The 22,852-nt window shown below is 34.0% G+C and overlaps 2 protein-coding genes across 4 annotated transcripts; both read left to right on the top strand.

Moving 5' to 3' along the window:
- The first annotated feature begins 565 nt into the window (after nt 1-565).
- On the top strand, nt 566-7,010 carry LOC112525091 (putative lipase YDL109C). Of its 2 annotated transcripts, XR_003070417.1 has the most exons (11): nt 566-917; nt 1,352-1,419; nt 1,760-1,830; nt 1,944-2,180; nt 2,782-2,945; nt 3,048-3,103; nt 3,193-3,245; nt 3,322-3,433; nt 4,299-4,396; nt 5,362-5,494; nt 6,853-7,010. XR_003070417.1 is itself a non-coding variant. In XM_025135046.1 (10 exons), exons 1-10 carry the CDS (start codon nt 796-798, stop codon nt 5,431-5,433), a joined length of 1,053 nt encoding a protein of 350 aa, XP_024990814.1. In that variant the 5' UTR covers nt 566-795; the 3' UTR covers nt 5,434-5,595. The 2 variants fall into 2 exon arrangements, 1 of the variants encoding a protein (XP_024990814.1); XM_025135046.1 differs by lacking the exon at nt 6,853-7,010 and having other exon boundaries at nt 5,362-5,595.
- A 5,654-nt stretch (nt 7,011-12,664) lies between these two features.
- Nucleotides 12,665-20,055, top strand: LOC112525576 (ATP-dependent 6-phosphofructokinase 4, chloroplastic-like). 2 transcript variants are annotated; one of them, XM_025135762.1, is made up of 15 exons: nt 12,665-13,112; nt 14,011-14,057; nt 14,192-14,231; nt 14,315-14,377; nt 14,448-14,585; nt 15,187-15,345; nt 15,430-15,483; nt 15,576-15,644; nt 16,083-16,212; nt 16,294-16,334; nt 17,450-17,495; nt 17,571-17,674; nt 18,560-18,608; nt 18,887-19,041; nt 19,791-20,055. In XM_025135762.1, exons 1-15 carry the CDS (start codon nt 12,846-12,848, stop codon nt 19,890-19,892), a joined length of 1,464 nt encoding a protein of 487 aa, XP_024991530.1. In that variant the 5' UTR covers nt 12,665-12,845; the 3' UTR covers nt 19,893-20,055. The 2 variants fall into 2 exon arrangements, with proteins under 2 accessions (XP_024991530.1, XP_024991529.1); XM_025135761.1 differs by having other exon boundaries at nt 17,450-17,674.
- Nucleotides 20,056-22,852: the final 2,797 nt, after the last annotated feature.

The raw sequence follows: 22,852 nt of genomic DNA, 5'->3' as shown, positions 1-22,852 counted from the left end.
AGGAATTCCTCTCTGGGTTAAGCAAATAGATTTCTTCAATGGTAGATTCCACTCCATTCGTTTGTACTGCACTCTACTGGCTCTAAGACCCAACATTATAAGAGTAACCTACACTCGCATTGAATTTGGAACACAGGCCAAACTACGCTCCTAGGCTTCCTTCTTCGAGGTTGATTCCCCCGGATCAAATGACAAGGAGCCAAAAGCGAAGATGGCAGCGGAGGAATCTGATGGCTAGGCGAATGGGGGGTTGAATACTCCGAGTCAACAGGGTTGGTTGGAAAGCCTCAGAAGAGCCGTGATAAAGAATAGCCTAAGGATTTTTTTAGTAAACATGTCACAGCTTCCTCCTTTTTTTTGTAAAGACGAAGAAAGAAATTCTATTTTCTCTCCTATTTACTACGGTGATGTTTAAAACTGCAGGGATGAAAATATTATTTTCGACAAACTAGAGGGACCAAATTTGTAGTTTATTTTTATTTTAATATTTCAATTTGTTTTTTTATAAATATTGGTTTTTGTCAAAATAGATAGGCAGAAGTGCAGAACCGCAGAAGATTTATTTCTATAAATAAAATACAACCGCCCCCATTGAGTGGTTTGCATCATCAACACTTCTTCTTCATCATCCTTCCTTACTTCTACGGTTTCCCATTGTTTCTATGATCATTCTCTTCGTTATCCTCTTTAATTTTTGTTTATCTGCGAAGATCGAATCAATTTCATAGAAAATTTCCGAAATTCAAGGTTTAATCGTTGAGCATTTTGTAATAGCCGACATCGCATACGTAGAGGATGAAACACGGTGATATTTCATCTGAGGCGGCGCCCGGCGGCGAAAATATATTCAGTTGTGATGAAGCCGATGTTTCATCCGCCGATCATCTCGTAGTCATGGTCAATGGAATACTCGGAAGGTTAGACACTTCAGTTAATTATTATGCGATGGACATCAATTAAGATCAAATGTTATTGGTGTTATTGTGAACTCTAGTTTCTTAGATCGGTGAATTTTTCTGTTTTTAGAGTATATTTGGAGAAAGTTTTTCTGTAAATGTTGAAATTACGTTTGTTTCCTTGGCAATTGGCTAGTGTGTGATTTCTAGTTTTCGGGTTCTGAGTTGGAAAATCTAGGGTTTTATCAAGTTGCTTGTCGGTTAATTGAGTTTGCAAAGATATTTGAAACTTCTATTAAATACAATACTAGTTCTGATCCCGTTTTAATTCACTATCATGGAACATATAATATCTTAATATTCTTATGGTGTCTTGATATCTTTGTACATCCCCAAATTACTATTTTGGTACGATATTCTTAATTTCTAAAGTCAAATTCTTTACCGTGTTACAGTTCTGCGGATTGGAAATTTGCTGCAGAGCAGTTTGTTAAGTCACTGCCAGACAGAGTATTTGTTCATCGTAAGGATCATCTTGACATATTATTTTCATATCACGTGATGACCAAGTTTTTATCATGACTTCAATGTTGTATTCTGCACATGTTCTATAACGTTACTCCTTTTGAGTACACTCTACTGCTACTATCAACCATTTTCTGGTTTTCTGTGAAGTGTTAGTGTCTTTATGTTATTATGCTCCATTGCTCTGTGTGGTCTTTCTGGCTTAGTACATGTGTTAATCATCTTCTGAAAGCCTGTGTGCATGTTTATAGGATATAACTCAGGTTTATATTTCAATAAGTTATAGTTAAGTTGGATTGTGACCTGCATTTTTTCTATATGTTGCTTGTGTAATGTAGGCAGTGAAAGAAATGCGGCATCTCAGACATTGGATGGTGTAGATGTAATGGGCGAGCGATTATCTCAGGAGGTTTGTTTCTCAATTTTCATATATTTATGCTTCTCTTTGTTGTGGTTTCTCTTTCAAATATTATCCATTAGGCATTAACCATGTACCTTAGCTTGATTCAATGATAATTTCAGGTCCTTGAAGTGATTAAGCAAAAGCCAAATCTTCATAAGATTTCTTTTGTTGCACATTCTGTGGGAGGCTTAGTGGCAAGATATGCTATTGGGAGATTGTATAGGCCTCCAAAGGAAAATACAGAGGATTTGTCGGTTGAAAACTGCGAGGAAGGAAAGGCCACCATAGGTGGTTTGATTCCAATGAACTTTATTGCTGTTGCAACACCTCATCTTGGTTCAAGGGGAAATAAGCAGGTACTTTTGGTTCTCTCGCTCTTCTTCTTTAGGATGTGACCTAGACGGAAGTAGTAGAATCGGGAATCCACGTCTATTTAATAAAAAAGAGAAATCAGTTCCATGGTAGAGATAATTTTCTTGGTTTTCGGCTGACGGTGAATGATAATGATACCATATTCTTCCCTTATTTTCTTTTCTTTTCCTAGTCCCTTGATGTTTCAAAGGATTTCTTGTGATTACTTTCTAGTATGAAATGAGTCAATCACCCACATTGGTATTGAATTGACAAGCCTTTGGTTGTATGAGTTTACATGGGTAAGGATGTAAACTGTTCTAAAGTAATCTGTTTAATGTTAACATCAAACTCTTAATTGCATATCCTTCATATCGGTCTTCTTTCTGGTTTTCTATTAGGATGCTCTAAGCAAGACTTGGAAATTTTGATCTTCTTCCCACATCTATAAGTTTATCCTTGCTTAGTAACATTTGCACATATTGCTCTGCAAATTATTTCATGAGCTCTTGATGTTCATTGGAATGTCCTTTTTTAAGGCTATACCAACTCCATTATCTTGTCCATTGATTTAAATTCCCTTATGTTTCTTTTATAATTTGTAAGGTGCCTTTTCTTTTTGGTGTATCTGCCCTCGAAAAAGCTGCTGTTCTTGTTATACATTGGATATTTAGAAGAACAGGCCGGCACCTTTTCCTTACAGATAATGACGAAGGGAAGCCTCCACTACTTAAACGCATGTTGGAAGATGATGGTGATTGTTATTTCATGTATGTTTGGCATAGCTGATTTCCATTTAAATTGACAGTTAGATTGTTCTTTCTTTGTTCTTGATATCTGCTACATGTGACTTTGCCATTTGCAAACTGCAGGTCAGCATTAAGGTCATTTCATCGCCGGGTGACATACTCAAATGTAGGCTATGACCGTATCCTTTGCACCCTTTTTGCGTGGCTTAAAATATAGTATGCCCTTAGTGATATATAAAATTGCCTTGGTTTGCCTTAACACAATTAGATATCGTCGGATGGAGAACTTCATCAATCAGGCGCAACACAGAACTGCCCAAGGTACATCATTAGCTTTTCAGACAGTGCTATTATCATTTGCAATAGGTTCATGTTTCAAACATATTTGTGATTGCAGTGGGAGGACTCCGTAAATGAGAAGTATCCTCATGTCGTGTATGAAGAACGCTGCAAGGCATGCGATTTTGATCAGGATTTGACAAGCAGTAATGATACAAAAGATGTAGAAGGTTTGTTATTCTCATCACTGATGTTCCCAAAGATTTCCAGTTGTCCTAAATTAAGGTTTGTTTTGTGCTGCTTATGATGCAAGATCAGATTTGAGTTCTTGGCAAAGACCACCTACATATTTAGCAGTTTTATTTCTTTTCACTTTGTCCAATAAGAGTTTAATTTCTGCATCATCTTGGTTCTTGGGACCAAGTATGGAAACTAGATAGACTTGTTAATAGTTAGGAATCTCATACAAGCTCTCTTAAAAGCTATATTGTTATGGAAGTAACAGCTGCAACACGCATATACCTCCCTCCTTTTTTCTTGTTTATTACCTCTCCACCCCAAATATATGTCTCTTTATTGAATGCCTGACCTAGTAATTCAATATAAATTGCTTTATATCCTCATTACAATATTCTCAACTTTTTCCTCAAAGATCAAATGTACTCATCAACTTCCAATTGAAGCTAGTCATCTAACTTCACAAGTCAAAGGAGGACACCTCTTCTGGGACCGAGGGGTTAAATTGTTATTCACCCTCTCTCTTGAAGGGCTTACTTTTTCCTCAAAGATCAAATGTACTCATCAACTTTCAAATGAAGCTAGTCATCTAACTTCACAAGTCAAAGGAGGACACCTCTTTTGGGACTGAGGGGTTAAAATCTTATTCACCCTCTCTCTTGAAGGGCTTACAATTTGCTAAAAATATATTGTCCCTGAAGCAGTCGGGCTTCAGCTGGGCATCACTTTTTTAGTACTAACATGTGTTGAACTATTCTGCAACCAATCCCTATATGTGTACTTAAGCTGGCTTGCTATTTACAGAACAAAGCATAAGTCACAAGTATTTGGATATCTTAGATTTTTTTGCATGTGCAGAGGAACTGGTGACTGGTCTTTCTCGTGTATCGTGGGAAAAAGTAGACGTCAGTTTTCACAACAGTAGATCGAGGTTTGCTGCTCATAGTGTTATTCAGGTAGTTCGTTCTTCTTATGTACTTGTGTCGTTTGAACGGGTGCGTTTGATATACCGGATGGGACATGAGAGAACAAAAACTTGTTTGTCCCTCGTTTGGTACGACAATTAGACTAGGACATACCAAAGTAAGGGAACAAAAATCAAGAGATGTGACAAGATTGGTAAATTACTAAAATACCCATGTCAAATTAAAACCTTGCACAATTCTTTCACCCTCCTACCACACCTTCGCCCATCCGGTCCTCTGTACTTGTGAGTAAAATATTTCCTATCGACTGCTTGTCTATTGATCTTGTTTCCTGGTCAGAAATCGACTCGTCTGGGTAGATTTATTCTTAATAGAACTAGAAATTTGTGACTAGGAAAATTGATTATGCCTTTTTTTTGTCGCACAATTGACGTTTCTTTTGGGAAAAAAAACCACTTTTTTGGCCACTAAACTGTCAAGGGGTAGAAGTGTTGATGATTGTCTTACAAAATCTGTTCTTTGGCCATTGCCCTTGTATTTCTACCACTTTTCCCCACTGTTCCTACTTTCTGGCCAGAAAAAGGGAAGTGGTTTAACCAGTTTTCTCTTGTTAAACTGATGTCAGAGTACCACCCATGTTAACGGAAACTGTGTTTAGATAAAGTCAACTTTTGGTCAACAATTAGTAGCAGGAGGGAAAAGGTGACAACAAGTGCTTCAAGGGCCAAATAGAGAGAGTGAAAACTATTTCACTCAATAATTAAATTATAAAAGTGCCAAACAATGCTTCTGGGATTTTCTTGATACTTCCTCCAATCCAGAGGATGTGGGATTTTTCATTTTTCCATAGCTGCTCGGATGCAATCCATCGTAATTGACTGCCAGTGCCTCCATCTGTGAATATAAAGATAAATGTTAAGCAAATAGATAAATGTTCACTTTTATGGCCTCATCATTCCATTTGTTTGGTCATAACTATTATGATTCGGATGCAGGTGAAAGATCACAACCTGCATACAGATGGGGCAGATGTTATTCAACACATGATAGATCATTTTTGTCTCTAAACGTCATGCCAGATCCTAATATTAAAGGTCCTGGCACAGGGTGTACGTCTCTTTTCTAAAGGTAAAGTTTCAGACATTTGTTATCGAGTCAAAAATCAACTTTTGTAAGATCTAGATGATATATTTCATCATTAGTTCATTACCTTCATTTGTGGATCCCCTTAATTTTCCTTTGCATCAAATGCACCCACACTTGCATGTTTAAACCAAATGAAACGAACCAATGAATCCCATTCAGAGTAGTTTCTGGAGATATATGTAGGCTTAGAGCATCTCAACAGATTCTCCAAGCCGGAGATTTTGGGCAAGTTTTTTTTTTCTCCAATGGAATTTCCAAAACTTTCTTCACAATGGAGAAAGCATCCAAATTTGGATAACTCCCCAAAAGTGATTACCATGAAGGAGATAATTTTCATTAGATTGTCATCAGTAGACCTTAATTATAATGTTCAAGAAATAAATGTTTAATTGTATAAAATATTAGTAATCTTCAAGACGGAGGAGTTTGTAAATTTTTTCTAGAGATTTTGAATTATTGATGATCGATGGTTGGAAATGCTCTTAAACATAAATCGCTTAAAACCAAGAATTGTGAACACATACCTAACGGAGGCTGCGTCATGCATTTGATTTCTCGCTTCTGCATAAACCTGTTTTTTTTTTATAGGGAGGGGGGAGACCCCTCCAGATCAAGGCAAAACACTAAACACAAAACAACAAATAAAGCGCTCGGGTGGGGGCGAACCACATCCACCAGAATATCTAAGGCACCCCGAGGGGAAAAGACTAGGAATAGGATGATCAAGAAGTGTGAATATTGTTAGAAAACTAAGGGGCCGTTTACCAAACGCTTACCAAGTAACATTACCTCACCGCATGAATATAATAAAGACCAAGAATCTTACCCGGTAAGCGCGAGACAAGGACCAAGAGTCTTACCCGGTAAGTGAGAGCGACGACTCTTACCACGGTAAGCGTTTACCAGGTAAATTGTTGCATACAATGTCGTTTTGGTGGACTAAAATTTTACCCAGTAAGTAAATAATAGTGTTAAATTTTATGGGTAAAGACGAACCGGGTAAGTGTTGGTAAACGGCCCCTAACTATCTTCTCATTAGATATAATGTAGTCCAAATAAGTATCTTCTCATTAGATATAATGTAGTCCAAATAACTATCTTCTCATTAGATATAATNTATCTTCTCATTAGATATAATGTAGTCCAAATAACTATCTTCTCATTAGATATAATGTAGTCCAAATAACTATCTTCTCATTAGATATAATATATTGTAGTCCAAATATATGGAGATACATAAAACCATAGAATTAAGAAAGATGAAATTGTGGAATCAAATGGGTAGCTGTGCGTCTTTGGTTCAATCATACATACAAATTTCTATGTTATATTTGGTGCAGGAAAAACGTGTTCAAAATGAACATAGAAAGAAAGAAGGGGTGATGCCATGCACGAGGAGTTGCAAGAGAGTAGTAGTAAGTAGTACGTACGTAGTTTACAAGTAATATATATGTAGTAGCAAGAATTATTATGTGTTTATTTTATTTTTTATTTTATCATAGAAGGCCTACTTCCTTTTTTAATTGCTGTCCCACCACACCAGTACCAGATGTTCATCATTTTCATCTTTGATGGATCTCACCACGACGCTACTACTGTCAACCGACATTACCCATCCACCAATAAGTCGACCGTACCATCGCTACCGTTTTTCATTTTTCAATTCCCGGCCTCGATTAGATATTGCTAACCAGGAAAACTAACGTTTTAAATGGTGTGAGGTGTAAGACGTAATGCTCTTCAGGATGTAACACAAAAGTTAAGGTGGAAAGCATAAAAAGGGAATTTCAGACCCATTCATGAATCGCGTTTGATACGGTGATTGATCTGGTGCATCTCATCCTAATCTAAGGATGGATATCCCTTCTTATGATTCTCAACTTAACATATACATAGACGGAAGTTTCATTAGAAACACAAAATTGATTAGGAACTGCAGAACCGTCCATGACATGTAACAAGTCTCTCTTCAAGATGAATATGAAAGTGTTATTTATCCTGAATTGTGTGATTCATGATGAATAACACGTCTATATTCATAATGAATATGTCATGTACTGTGTTGTGGGAGGTTCTTAGTATTCCACTCAATTTTAGGTTGCGTTACATATATCTTTTATGTTCATCATTTCATGAGATAATTATATTAGAAACTTTTACATTCATATTAGAAGAAAAATCATATATATAAGTATTATATAAAAAGTTTGTGATTAAATATTTAAAATAGAAACGCGAATGATATCACAACTTTGTTTTAACCGAGTCCATGATGTGTGTAAGCCTGTGAAATTATGAGTAATGTGATTAGGTAAATGTATGAAAGTAATAGTTAAAAATGCAAAAAATACAAAAACTAAAAAAATAAAAAAAATTGAAAAAATCACGCATTGTAATAAAATGCATGCCACATCTCTTATATCGTGCCTCAAGACATCATGATACGACTTACACAAACGTTATAGGCCTTATTGTAACGTGAATATGTGTCTCGCCATGACACATCTTTTAAAACCTGTAAAAACTCAATATCAGAACCTCGTTTAATCTAGGAATCCCCAAATTTAGAAATCAAGGCAGGGGTCAGGGATGGGACACCCCTCGGGTCTCCAAACTTGAAAAATTATACAGCAAAGTTTTATAATTACTTATGGACTATAACGACCTAAGAGCATCTCCAACAGATATTTCAAAATTTCTACACAATAGATAATCAAAAGTTAAAATTTCAAAAAAAAAAAAATCTAACAACTTCTTTATTTTCGACATTAATTATATTATTAAAATAAACTCTCTAATAAACATTAATTTAATCTCAATAAACTTCTTTTCTAAACATTTAACTTTTGGGAGTTCTCCAGATTTGGATAATTTTACGGTTTCTCTCTTACATTATCCAGTTTTGGGAAGTCTTTTAAAGCAAAAAAGTAGCTTGAAATTGTAATTCTTTTTTCTTATTTTGAAGAATCTATTAAAGATGCTCTAGACTAAAGTAGATAAATAAATAATTAAAGATACTTCATGAAATAAGATGTCATTAGCCAAACACTTACCTGATAAGCGTTTACGGGTAAAATTTAATACTATCATTTACTTATCGAGTAAGATTTTAATCCACCAAAACAATATCATATGCAACAATTTACCCCGTAAATGCTTACCATGGTAAGAGTCGTCGTCCTCACTTACCGGGTAAGACTCTTGGTCATTGTCTCGCTCTTACCGGGTAAAATTTTTGGTTCTTACCATATTCATTCGGTAAGGTAATGTGACTTGGTGTTCACTTAACTTAGTAAGCATTTGGTAAACGGCCCCTAAGTCTTAGGTCTATCCATTGACAATTATACTTTGAATTGATTAAAAGTGTGATTGTAGATCAGGCTATTCGGGGTTTCCATCCGGATTTCCCTATTACAGTTTTTTGGATTAGTTAACATAATTGTTTCCGATCTTGCTTGGAAGTGTATAAGTAACCCGTAATATTTTGAACCTAAATGGAATAGAACTATTTCAATTATGAGAGAAACTGTTATGTATAATATAATATTAATTTATTTTAATTACAATTCTAATAGATATTTCCTGTATTCCTTAATTCATTTTCTGTATAGTGGATGGTCGACGATGTTATCGATTTGTTTGATGTTACTCTTGTGTAAGTGCAACAATTAAATTTCGGTTTTGATTTTGATACATAAAATGTCACTATATATATATATATATATATATATATATATATATATATATAGGGGTGTGTTCAAATAAAAACCACTCAATTTATAAAAACCGTGAAAACCTCATTCAACCAATCATAATTTTTTATTTTGTTCATTTTTTTGTAATTATGAGAGGTTGATTAACCATTTTTATTGTGGAGGGTGTTACTAATGGATATTATCATCTTCATTATTTTAATGTTAAAGAAATACATGAAACAGTTTCATTAAAATTTCATTAAGTAGTATATGAAACAATTTCATAACCACATATGAAACAACTTCATCAAAAAAATATTATATGAAACAATTTCACAAGATTAACAATTTCATGAAAAAATTTCATAAGATTAACGACGGATGAGAGTAGTTTTTACACTTTTTACAAATTGAAGTGGTTTTCATTTGATCGTTCCTCTCTCTCTCTCTCTCTCTCTCTCTCTCTATATATATATATATATATATATATATTCTCGTGCAAGTGCAGCAATTAGGGTTGACATCAGGGGAGGATCTCAGACAATTACTCAAAGAATCACGAAAAAACGGATGAAAAAATATATCAATATGAATGCAAATTAAAGATAATCAAATCATCGATTTTGGTGCAATTCGTTACACTCTAATTTTTGTTGATTAAAAATATTTAGTTTTAAAAAATGATTATAATCATCTTTTTTAACAATATTTATTGGATCATCTCAATCTAACGGTTTGGATGAATTTTTTGAGATTAGCACTAAGGACAAGGATTGGGTTCCAATACCCCAATCCGGTTACCATCTTTAGCCTCAAAGAGTCTCATTTTTCGTGATCTACATTTGTATCGGCTATAAATTGTTTAATTACTATATTTAAGTTATAATAACTAGTGTTTGACATTGCGCATTGCGCGATGACGATAAATTTTTTAAGAATTTATTAAAGTTAGCTAAATGAGTGGATGATCACATTTATATATTAAACTAATAAGAATCAATATTACATTTGATATATGAATCTAACTAATCATGTATTTCTCTAAAATTAAAATAATGAAGATGATAATATCTATGATTAACACCCTCCACAATAAAAATGATTAATCAACCTCTCATAATTACAAAAAAATGAACAAAATGAAAAATTATGATTGGTTGAATGCGGTTTGCACGGTTTGTACAAATTGAGTGGTTTGCATTTGATCGCTCCCCTATATAGAGGTTGGTATATATATATATATATATATATCAATTATACTAAGTTTTTTTTATTATATTTAATTGTTTTATAAATAAAAACATACATATTATTATATTTAAGTGTCATGTAAATAAAAAAGAATTCTAAAATTCTAACAAAAGTCGAAAAAGAATGTAGAATTAGTCTTCTTGTATTAATCTGGAAGAAAAATAACAATTGAAAAAGAACATATTGAAGTTTGTTGAGGCTATATCATATATTTTTTAACACAAATATTCAAAATTCAATTATTGAACCATTGTAGTCATCAAAACTCTATAACTGCTGTCAAGAACAAATCCTCAATTCCATTGAAAAAACTTAGAAAAATATAGAAGAAAAAAATAAAAAAATAAACTTTAAAATCCCAACAAAAGTCAAGAATAATACTTAAATTAGTATTCTCATAGTAAACCTGAAAAATGATCTTATTGAATAATAGAAGTTTATAAAATGAAAGAACAAATCAATTGATGGACAGAGAAAATAAAAGATTACCTGAAAAAATAGATTGTTGAAGAAAAAGAGTTTGAAAAATGAATAATACATCAAGTGATAGGAGAGAAAGAATAATACCTAAATTAGTACTATGATAGTAAACCTAAATTTTTCATCTCAATATTTAAACAATGAAATTCATTAGGATAATGTTGTTTTGGTAATTTTAAAAAGTTTAACGTTCAACCTTTTTCATTTTTGAAAAAAACAACCTTATCCTAATGAATTTCATATTTTAATTATAGGGATGAAAAAGTCTTTTGCATATATCAAATATTTTAAAAAATAAAAATCTAAGAAAAAATGGGTTTCTAATGTTTAGAGGATAAGATCTCATTATGTTTGGTTTCTTCTTTGAGAATTAAAAATATTAGAAAATAATTTCTAAGCTCAATGCTAAAGAAGAAAAAAATTACAATGGATCGATCAACATTGACAAAAACCTATATTATATTTGTTTTCTTGAATGACGCCTCAAATCAATAAAAAAACAAATCATATCCACAAAAACTGAACGAAGAAGAAGAATTGAGAAATTAAAAGAGATTATTATGCTAAACAATGTTATCTTATTTCATCAAAGATTCATATGACACTTTATCTAAACACACAAAAATTCACATGTCTACATAATTCCAACTTTAGTGTGAATTGTCCGACTAAAAGATGAAATATTATATTTACATAAGCAAAAACTCATACTATGATTTGTCTTATTAAATGACGCCTCAAATCAACAAAAATGCAAATCGCCTCCACAAAATTATAATTGAATAGAGAGAAAGAATTGAAAGATTAATAGAGAGATTCATATGCTTGCATAATTCCAATTTTAGTGTGAATGTCTCCAATTAAAAGACGAAAATACTATACTTACATTAACAAAAACCATATCATATTTCTCTTCTTGAATGACGTCTCAAATAAACAAAAATGCAAATCATCTCAAAAATTGAGTAGAGAGGAAGAATTGAGAGATTAAGAGGGATATTATTCATTTGTTCTTAAACAATGTTACACTGTTTCTTCAAGGATTCATGTCACTTTATCCACACAAAAAAAATCTATATGCCTACATAATTCCAACTTAAATGTGAATGTCTCCGACTAAAAAAAGAAATATTATACTTACATAAACAAAAACCCATACTATGATTGTCTTATTGAATGACACATCAAATCAACAAAAATGCAAATCACATCCATAAATTTATAACTCAATAGAGAGGAAAAATTGATAGATTAATAGAGAGATTATCATAGAGGTGTACCACAAAATTATACATAAATAGAGAGGAAGAATTGAGAGATTAATATAGAGATTATTATAAAGGTGTGCCACAAAATTATACATGAGTAGAGATGAAGAATTAAGAGATTATTATAGAGGTGTATTATGAAGAGAAGATGAAAAATTATAACCGAATAAAGAAAAATAATTAGAGTTAAAAGAGTATTTATTAGAGGGAACATGAATAAGTTGAAACAACATAATTAAAGGATCTTAAATGTGAATATAAAAAATAAAAAACAAATATTAAGGTAGAAAAAACTTGAGAAAAAGAGAAAAAAGATAAAGTATTTTCTTGTTTTGAAAAAATGCCCTGCATGTGGTTTCTTCTTTTATATATATATATATATATATATATATATATATATATATAAAAATTATAAATTAAAAAATCATATAAAATAACAAATTGAAATCGCACAATTCACCGATTTAGAAAGTTCAATTTCAATTCCAAATAAGTGGTTGTATCGAATTTGACCTTCGTCGTTCCCACAGTCCAACTTCAACTTGTACGATCATTCCTGAATCCTGAGTATACGCATCGCCCAAAACCTTTGGAAAACCCTTTTGATTTCATTCATTTCAATCAAAAACCACATTTTCAATGGATCTTTCACTCGCATCTTCCTCAAATTCCCATTTTTCTCGCATTCAAACCTCAACATTTTCTCCCAGATTCCACAAACCCCTTCCCTTCTTCACCAATTTCACTTATAAACCCAAAACTTACTCCAGGAAGTCGTTAATCACTGGTTATTACCCAATCAGAGCTCAAAGTTTGAATCAGAACAACACTCCAAGCGATGATGATGACGATGGTTTTGTCCTTGAAGATGTTCCTCACTTGACTAATTACCTACCTGATTTACCGGTAAATGTTTTCAAGTCGATTAAACCAGTTTTCGGTTTTGAAGTTGACATTATTTACGTTTTTGAGGAAACATTTGATGACTGCAAGACATGATTCGAACAAGAAAATATTTGTGTCCGTTTTAGTAACGAACTCGATGTTTATCTGGAACTTCAATCCACTCCTTTTGTCCTCAAGAACCAATTTTTTGAGAGTAGTATGAGTTTGATCGAGAGCTACCTAAATGGAGCTCTTTTCTGGATGAGAAGATGACAAAGTGGACTCTATTTTTCAATGGAGGGACTAATACACTATGTGCTCTACCTAAATAAATAAACAAAAGGATAATACAGAGGATTTACATCATCAAATTAACATGTCTAAGATATACCACAGTTTCTCGCATTTAACTTTCAAGTAGAATACTAGGCAGCAATCATGTATGCAATAGTAGGTAGAACAGCGATATAGACTTTGGAGCTTCATGCCACAGTGGCATAGTCCACAGGTCCACTCTGAAAAAATGAATTTGCTTTGTTTTCATATTGTTACTCATATTATTAGTTACTATAACAGAATATACCCCCTCTCCCATTGTTTTTTTTTTTTTTTGATTAATCTGGATATCCAACCCGCCACGCGAGCCGACTAATCCCAGGGCGACCACCTGCTTTGCAGGTATCCCGGAGTCACCACATTTGAACCTCTGTGGCCACAAGGAGATTTTTGTTCCTCCTTGGATTTGAACCTGAGATCTCCAGGCACTTTTGACCTTTGGAGCCAAGCTCAAACCAATCAGGCACCACCCTTGTGGTTCCCTCTCCCATTGTTTGTGATATGCAATTATGGGAGTATAAAATTGATAATGCAATAGCTATTTGACAGTTGGTAATTGTTGGTTTAATCTTTCTTCTTGCAGACATATCCAAACCCATTAGAGTCCAGCCAGGCCTATGCAATAGTTAAGTAAGTTTTTCTGGTTTTTAAATCTTTTATGTTATAAACATCTTGTATTTGCTGGTGATTTTATGAAACTTCCCTTATACATGTGTCTGAGCATTTTTGCAACTTACTAAAAGGTATATTACTATTTTTCTCAGAAATACTTTTGTTAGTCCAGAAGATGTTCTAGCATATCAAGTATGTGACTCTTTCTCTCGAACTATTCCACACAGCCCTTTTGCCATCAAATATAATTTGGTAACCCTGACATCTTATTGCAGATTGTTGTCCAAAAAGGCAGTCCGAGAGGAGTGCACTTTCGGCGTGCAGGACCCAGGGAAAAGGTATTTTGTGATTAATTATTTAAGCTAGTTGGGCCATTTTCATTTTAGTCTAAGCATTTTCTATTGCTAGGTTTATTTCAAGCCGGAGGAAGTACGAGCTTGTATTGTGACATGTGGTGGTTTGTGTCCAGGGATCAACACAGTGATTAGGGAGATCGTATGTGGCTTGAATATCATGTATGGTGTCAATAATATACTTGGGATCGAGGTTGGTCATATCATCCCTCCCTGCCCTTCTTGCTTTATATTATAAATATGCAGTAAGTTAGCTTACAATGGGCTTTCCTAGGCTGTTCATTTTGACGGTAAATACTGCAATTACCCCAAGCATATCATGTTATATACTTATATGTTAATGTTATTAGCGAATCTACATTCTGGCTTAGTGTTTAGCAATCACATAAATATACAACAAATCATCATATATTATAATTGGTAAGTGGTCAAATCCATTTTGCTTTGTTGTGTGATGTATGCTAGAAGGGAACACATTTGCTGCTTCTAGAATGTGGCAAAAGAAGTAAATAGAATGATAATTCTTTCTTTAGTGATTGTAGAAGTTACCTGAATGATCAAGTAAAAAAAAACTGCAGAAGCATAAGTTCAGTTCATTTGCGTAGCTTTGTTCCTTTTGTGGCTTCCTTCTCCATTTCTTATCTATTCAAGCGAACAGGATCCAAATTACATCTTTGTTCCTAAACCATATAGTTGAATTTTCAAAATTAAACAAGTTAAGCGACCAAACAAATAAAATGCTTCTCACGAAACTGGCAATCATTTATCCAACAATATGCCATTCTATATTCCAGGGAGGTTATAGGGGATTCTACTCAAGAAATACCATGGAACTAAGTCCGAAAATTGTCAATGACATCCATAAACGTGGTGGTACTATTCTTCAAACTTCACGAGGAGGTCAGGATACCAACAAGATAGTTGATAACATCCAGGACCGTGGGATAAATCAGGTGGATGGTCTTTCCCTCTACAACAACGTTGGTGGCTAGTTTGAACTGTTTAAGAGAACTCATAAAAAGTCTTGGGTGTTCCAGGTGTACATAATTGGAGGTGATGGCACTCAGAAAGGAGCAGCTGCTATTTACAAGGTGATTGCTTTTTTGACGATTATGTTTGTTTTCGGTTGGCTTGCCAACTTTGATATATATGGCAATATGTTAGTTTTGATTTTTTCTGAAAGGAAGTTGAAAAGCGTCGCCTTCACGTGGCAGTAGCTGGGATTCCCAAAACGATTGATAATGATATTGCTGTAAGTTCTTTGAACCATTCTCGTATCTGATAGATCCTCTCTAGCGGCTTAAGACCAGACGTTGTGGGACAACTTGAGTCTTGATAGTGACGACTTTGTGTCTTTCTATCTACGTGTATATCTGTGGTCTTACTAAATGACTCCTGGTTTGAGTTTCTGTAGGTTCAGTATGCACAGAAAAAATATAACTTAACCCTATCCACACACTGATCGTCATTTCTTTTATTGTTTTAATGCTCAAAATGGTCGATGAGCATCATTTTACAGAATGGTGATATTTCTGGTGATAGCTTCTTATATATTATGCAAATTGGTCTCATCCGGTAAAGATAACCAGGAGAATACATAATGCTCCCGTGATAACTTATGTGCTGTTTGGAAATATTTCTTGTTACTGATGTTAAAAGGGAATGATTCTTTTCTTCTTTCTTTATTCAGGTGATAGACAAATCTTTTGGATTTGATACTGCTGTTGAGGAAGCTCAGAGGGCAATAAATGCTGCACATGTGGAGGTGGAGAGCGTTGAAAATGGAGTTGGAATAGTGAAACTTATGGGTCGATATAGTGGCAAGTATATGGATATTTGACCTAATGTATAAGATGTTGAGATTTTAGTTCTTATTTTTCCAAACTTATCTGACCTTTCAGGATTCATTGCTATGTTTGCTACGCTGGCAAGTCGAGATGTGGTAAGATCTTAAGAACTAAACGGGGAATCAAAGTCTCTGGCTTGAAAACATATTGATTTACTTGGACTTATTTCTGTATATAGCTATGAAATGAGGAATATGACATTAACTTAGACAACCGGGCTTGAGATCTGAACCTTGGATTTGTACATGAGCATGCACTTCATTCTTTATCATGTGCCTTTATAGTCATTTTATTAGTTAGTGGTTTGTTTCTCTAGTATTGTATTATATTGTTTTTTCTTGATTAGCTTGTCAGTATCTAATAAGCATATAAACTTGGCTGTTCTGGCATTCATGGATTCTTTTTATTTAAATATCAGAGTTTTCCCTTTATTTTCTATTTCAAGAATAAATGTTAAAAAGTTCAAAGGATAAATGTTCTAGAACAGTTGTATCTAGGGGTGTTAACTAGTTGAATTGAGTAGCAGGTTGTTTGGGCTCAGCTCGAGCTTGATGCTTGTTTGACAATTTTGAGTTATACAATATGACCTAAAATTCAAGCTTTATAAGCTCATTAATGGGTTCAAAGTCAAGATCAAATAACTCGTCTATTGGCTTTGTGCTTGAATTTTTTTATAATTTGATTGTATGATTTATGTACATATGAACACGTTTGGCTCAAAAAAATGTGTACTTGTGTCACTTGATCTGAAAATCTTAATCGAGCTTTTGAGCGAGCCGAGTCAAACATTGGTGTTACAGAGCTTGACTTGTTGAGTTAAAAGTAGCTTTGTTTGTGCTAGAGATCAACTCGAGATCGAGAAATACTAAGCTCGAGTAGCTCATTAAATGCTCGAATCTTTAACAACTCTAGCTGTATCAATCTTATTGAATTGCCTCCCTATGTTTTTTTTGCATCTGTGAATGATATTTATGCTCAGTGTTCTAATATGGGTTGCATACCCATATTTGGCAATATTATATTCCGTGAGGATGGTAATTACAGTAACTACGAACAGGAAACACAGGATTTGCATGATTGAATTGGATCAATTGTGATTGTTGTTGTTTCTGTTGGTTTTCACCTGTTTCTCAAAATAATGATTTGTTATTGTTGTCCTGTAAATATATGTTCTAGGCAAGATATGTTAATAGGTTCTGGATTGTAACAGGATTGCTGCTTGATTCCAGAGTCTCCATTTTATCTGGAAGGACAGGGTGGGCTTTTTGAATTTGTTCAACAGAGACTTAAAGAAAATGGGCATGTGGTGATTGTGTTAGCAGAAGGCGCAGGTCAGGACTATCTCTCTGGAAGTGTGAATGCACCTGAGGAGAAAGATGCATCTGGAAATAGGCTGCTTCTTGATATTGGTCTATGGTTGACTCAGAAAATTAAGGTATGGTAAGGGTTGACCATATTTCTTGGTTTTGATATCTTTCATTTCTGGGAATTTGTAATTTTAATATAATATATACACACCCATGCATTTCTTTATCCAAAATTTAGCATTGACAATTATCAACACAAGTGCCACTCATTGCAGATTTATTATTTGCAGTTACATCACTTGTAAAATGAGGAAATATTTTGGAGAGAGAATGTTGTAAATAACAAAGAACATGGTATAGATACAAGTGATTGGTAATGTAAAATTTAATCAATGAGCAATTTTCGGGAATCGGTGGAATTTTGCCGTACATTTTTCAGGGTATCCAGTAACTTGGTAAGACAGAAGAGACTTTTGGAATTTTAAGGTGTAGAGGCATCTTATCCCCGGACCCTATGTGCGGGTGAGATATATTGAGTTTGCTTTGTTTGGTTTTAGCCTTTTAGACATACCTAAATCCATCATGTGTACATTTTGATTGAAGATACTTGGGAATTTTGTAGAATGGAGTTGAGTTATGTTATCACTTTACTATCCTTTTTGTTCCTGGAGAAGGATGGATGTGGGAATGACTTGAATGGTGTATTTTCGTTCTTCTATTTTCTTAATATGGTAACAATAAATTGTACATTTTGACAGAAGATGTTTCTTTATAAGAAAGCAATTGAAAGAGAATTAACAAATCATATAATTAGGTTTTGGAGCCATGGAATGTTTGAGTGTTCTGAGCCTTGGTTAAATATTTGATCTGCCTCATTTTATCATACTGAACTTGTTTGGGACAGAAGACGTTCTGATTTTGTTTCCCACAACATTGCATTTAATCTGTAGTATCATGGTCTCATTTTAGAATCATTTACAAAAATTCTAAATTCCATTGTGTTGCATGTACAGGATCATTTTACAACGGTGAAGGGAATGTCTGTAAACCTGAAATATATAGGTACTTTTTGAAACTGAATGGCTGCTCTACACTTTGAGGTAGAGGTCAGGTCTCTGTACATCCCCCCACCCCACCTTCGGGTGGGATGTACCGGGTTTGTTTGGGTTTCTTTTTTGAATTGAATGAGGCTGCTTTTTTACTTTGCTGCACATGGGTTTATTATTTTTATTTTATTTTCTTATCACTTTGCTTCATCTGATTTTCAAGCAGGCCATGCATGAAAGAAATTGATGCTATTTTGCAAATTTATGCTCTACTCTAACCATTTTAATCTGCAGATCCAACATACATGATCCGCGCGGTTCCAAGTAACGCATCAGATAATATATATTGCACCCTTCTTGCTCAAAGCGCAATTCATGGGGCCATGGCAGGATACACAGGTTTCACGGTTGGACCTGTGAACAGCAGACATGCATATATTCCAATTGGGGTAAATACTATAAGCCCGTTTTTATCGTCTTTCTATACTTAATGTTCTTGATCATGCTTGCATGCTAGAGAGCTTATTCATTGATCATCCTGTATTAACTTCAATGCTCGTTTCAAACTCAACCTTTTCTCGATGCTGAAATTAAATATGCTATTTTTAACATGGACTTGGATCGACTTGTTGCTTCCGTTGCTGCTTCATGTCATGATGTTGCCTCCAACTATTTTGATTCTGAGAAACAGAAAGTCATAGAAAGGTTTACTCGAGTCAGTTTAGTGTTGTTGAAGTGCTTAAATGGTGCATTTTATAACTTTTTAAGACCTTTAAACATTAGAGCAATCTTCAAGGGCTTACATATGGTTCTCTTAATTACCAAGTGGAGAAAGCCGATGTTAAGTAGACGGATCTATATATATTTATATAAAAGGAAGTTTCAAATACAAACCCTCTAATTAGTACAAACCATACAAATCAATCAAATGAGATTTTTATGGAAATGATGAGAGTTTATGTATTTATGATATGAAGAACAGCAAGTATGATTCTAAAAGGAAGATTTGCAGTTTATTCTTGTTAGACTTGGACCATTTCTTCTCGATATATGTTGGAACCTCTCCTCTCCTCAAATGACTTTTGGAGAGTAAGATGGGGTTCCACATATTCCCACAGTTGTCCTTTTTTTAGGTTGAGTTGAGATTTTTTGATAGGAATCTCCTCCTTATAATATTGTGATGTGAATGTGATTGCAGCGCGTGACTGAGGCTACAAACGTTGTGAAGTTGACGGACAGGATGTGGGCTAGACTTCTAGCTTCTACTAATCAACCTACCTTCTTGAACAAGCATGAATAGAAAAGATACAACCAATAACAGATTTGAACCCAATACTCATGACTCAATGAGGTGGTAAGTTTACTCTACCATTTTTTATATTGGCAATGGTCTCATAGATGAACTATTAACAAGTTGAATTCCATTAACAAATATCAAAGTTTTATTCATCTTTGTATTAAAGTTTGTGTCTCGGTTATTAACGTCTTATTGTACCTTAGTAACTTGTCACAAGGGTTAGCCTGTCACAACCGGTAAGTTGATCCTAGGACCAGAAGCAGGTTCACCCTTTTTTATATCAGCAACTTTTCTGAATGCCTAATGACTTTTAAGTGTTTCAACTTTGCATGCATTTATGTATGGATGCAACTTTTCTAAGGGCCCTTCACCAAACATTATCGGTTAAATGCTTCCCTGGTGATAATTAGGCAAGTGAGATCGGAGAAGTAGAGATAGGTTATGAAAACAAAGAATAGAGGTCGGTTATAGATCGAATGGTAACGTTTACTAAATTGAGGTTAAGATATTTCCATCCCCTAACTATAGCATTTTTTTGTTGGTAGGATATGGTGAAGTTGTGGGGACAATTGAGTGAAATGTACTGATTTAAGATAAAATACATTTTTTTATTAACCAGTTGTGTCCAGATCAATTTGCATCCACCTCGACTACTCTCAAGAACCCTAAAGAACATTTAAGAAAATCCTCAATGGCCTTGTAGGACTCAAAGTCGTGAATTTTGAGAAATATCACCGAAGGCCCAAGTCTTATTCGTGAAACTTCAGGGGTTTCTTCTTTTAGGTATATAGAAGACTTGAACTTTTACACCAAGTCACCAACCATAAAAAAAGTTAACTGTTACGTGAACAAAAATTAAGGCAAACTAGGTTTTAAATCTTAAGAAATTTTAAAGATTTTGGTCTTTGTTTTGTTTCTCTATATTGTTCCTAAAATAGAGAAAAGAGAAACCTTAAATTTAGAGAGTTCTTTAAAATATGAGGAGAGAGAAACTATTTTCCTATTATTATTCTTAACAATATAATTAATGTTGAAATCTCAAAATAAAGAATCTTTTGCAGTTGAATGACATTTTTTTTAAGATTTTAATCTTTGATTCTTTATTTGAGAAATGATGTAGAAAATTGTTGGAGATGTTTTAAGGTAACGTTCGGTACGCAAACATGACAAAACTGGACATGACAAGATAGTAGAACTGGACTTGACATGACAAGTTGTCTGTATGGTGTTTGTTATAACTAGACAACTAGTGCTGGATAGGACAAGGATTAAACAAGTTGTTCCTAATAATTGTATCGTGATTTTACAAATCATATAATTGTTACAGTTACAAAGAATACAGATCAAAGAAATATTTAAATTTTTACACAATTTTCATACACGTAAATACATACATATCTAATAGTACCAATATTGAATGAAAAATTTGATATGATTGATGGTAGTTTGAAAAATTGTGATTCATATAAAAGAAAATTTATGTTTTATCCGGTTTGGAAGATCATTATAAACTGGTGGATGCACGATGAAGGTTGTTGCAGCGACAATGGTGGTAGGGATAGAGGCGGTGGTGATTGTGGTGGTGTGAAGATGGTGATGGAGGAGGTAGTTGTATCCGATGAAGTGAAGGTAGATGTGGTGGTGGGTGGTGTTAGTGGTGGTGGTGGACAACGATGTCCCTGGAGGATGTAAATATGGTAGACAAGAGGCAAGGTGGAGGTTGTTGCAACGACAATGTTGGTGGAGGTAGAGACGTGGTGGCTGGTGGAGGATATGAAGATGGTAAATAGTGGTGGTGGTGACCTACAATGGTCGAGGAGGTAATTGAAGGCAATGTGAAGGTAGAGGTGATGGTAAGGCAGCAGTGGTGGTTATGGTGGAGGTGGCCGACTGTGATTGTGGTGGAGGAGGTTGTAGTAGTGGAAGTGGCAAATTATGGTTGCCGATGGTGGTAGAGGAAGTTGTGGTGGAGGTGGCCAACTGTGGTTGTTGATGGTGGTAGTGACTATTAAAACAAATACAATATTAGTTTTAATGAATGATTTAACCTGATTCTAACATAAAAATGACTGCCATTATATAACATCACTGTAAAACTATCAACTCAAAATGTCAAAATTTTAAGTTAACTTATTGTTCTTGTAAAGCGAAGGATCGTGTGAGAACAAGAGTTAAGGTGAGAAGCGTAACAAATGATATGGACTCTTGATCACTTTTAATCTCTTGCTCGCCCATAAATTGCGCTTCTTATGGGAATTGATTTGATACATCTCGTTGCATCTCATCTTAATGTGCATCTAAGAGTGGAGATCCATTCTTACGCTTCTCGCCTTTAACTATCACTCACTGGAACCTTAACCCATCTTAACATCATGCTAAACTTCTATACGTAATCTTATGTTTATGTCTTGTATTTTACCTCTTATCACGCTTGATTCCGTATGCTATACTCCCTCCTATCAAAAGTAAATTTTGGCAATTAAAAGTCACAATACTTATAGGAATGTGTAATTATTATAAATTTTAATTAATAAAAATGTACCCTTATCTATACTATCTTATTAAGCAAATTTAGCAAAAGTCTTAAAATTCTAAATGACCAAAATACAATTTATACTCACTTTTTCACCCCCTCCTGTCCTCACATACACTTACCCCCTCACAACCGATTTTTTTTTAAAATTATAATTTTAAATTTACACTTTATACCCCTATAATTATCTATACTATCTTATTAAGCAAATTTAGCAAAAGTCTTAAAGTCTTAAAATTTTAAATGACCAAAATACCCTTTATACTCACTTTTTCACCTTTTCACTTTTTCATCCCCTCCTCTCCTCACATACACTCACCCCCTCACAACCAATTTTTTTTTAAAATTATAATTTTAAATTTACACTTTATACCGTTATAATTAATTAATTAATTTATTTTACGTTCTTTACTTTTAAATGTTTCATTTT

The sequence above is a fragment of the Cynara cardunculus genome (assembly GCF_001531365.2).
Source record: "Cynara cardunculus var. scolymus isolate 2C chromosome LG 13, CcrdV1, whole genome shotgun sequence".
Classification (NCBI taxonomy): Eukaryota; Viridiplantae; Streptophyta; class Magnoliopsida; order Asterales; family Asteraceae; genus Cynara; species Cynara cardunculus.
The sequence above is the reverse complement of the archived record's forward strand: the minus strand, read 5'-3'. Positions and strand labels throughout refer to the sequence as shown.

What these genes read in the sequence shown, in the direction of transcription:
- LOC112525091 (XM_025135046.1), top strand. Translation starts at nt 796, where the DNA reads ATGAAACACGGTGATATTTCATCTGAGGCGGCGCCCGGCGGCGAAAAT. An exon ending in GTCAATGGAATACTCGGAAG is followed by an intron (nt 918 to 1,351) that starts GTTAGACACTTC and finishes ACCGTGTTACAG; the next exon opens with TTCTGCGGATTGGAAATTTG. An exon ending in CTCAAATGTAGGCTATGACC is followed by an intron (nt 3,104 to 3,192) that starts GTATCCTTTGCA and finishes TAACACAATTAG; the next exon opens with ATATCGTCGGATGGAGAACT.
- LOC112525576 (XM_025135761.1), top strand. Translation starts at nt 12,846, where the DNA reads ATGGATCTTTCACTCGCATCTTCCTCAAATTCCCATTTTTCTCGCATT. An exon ending in GAGCAGCTGCTATTTACAAG is followed by an intron (nt 15,484 to 15,575) that starts GTGATTGCTTTT and finishes TTTTTCTGAAAG; the next exon opens with GAAGTTGAAAAGCGTCGCCT. An exon ending in ATGCATATATTCCAATTGGG is followed by an intron (nt 19,042 to 19,790) that starts GTAAATACTATA and finishes ATGTGATTGCAG; the next exon opens with CGCGTGACTGAGGCTACAAA.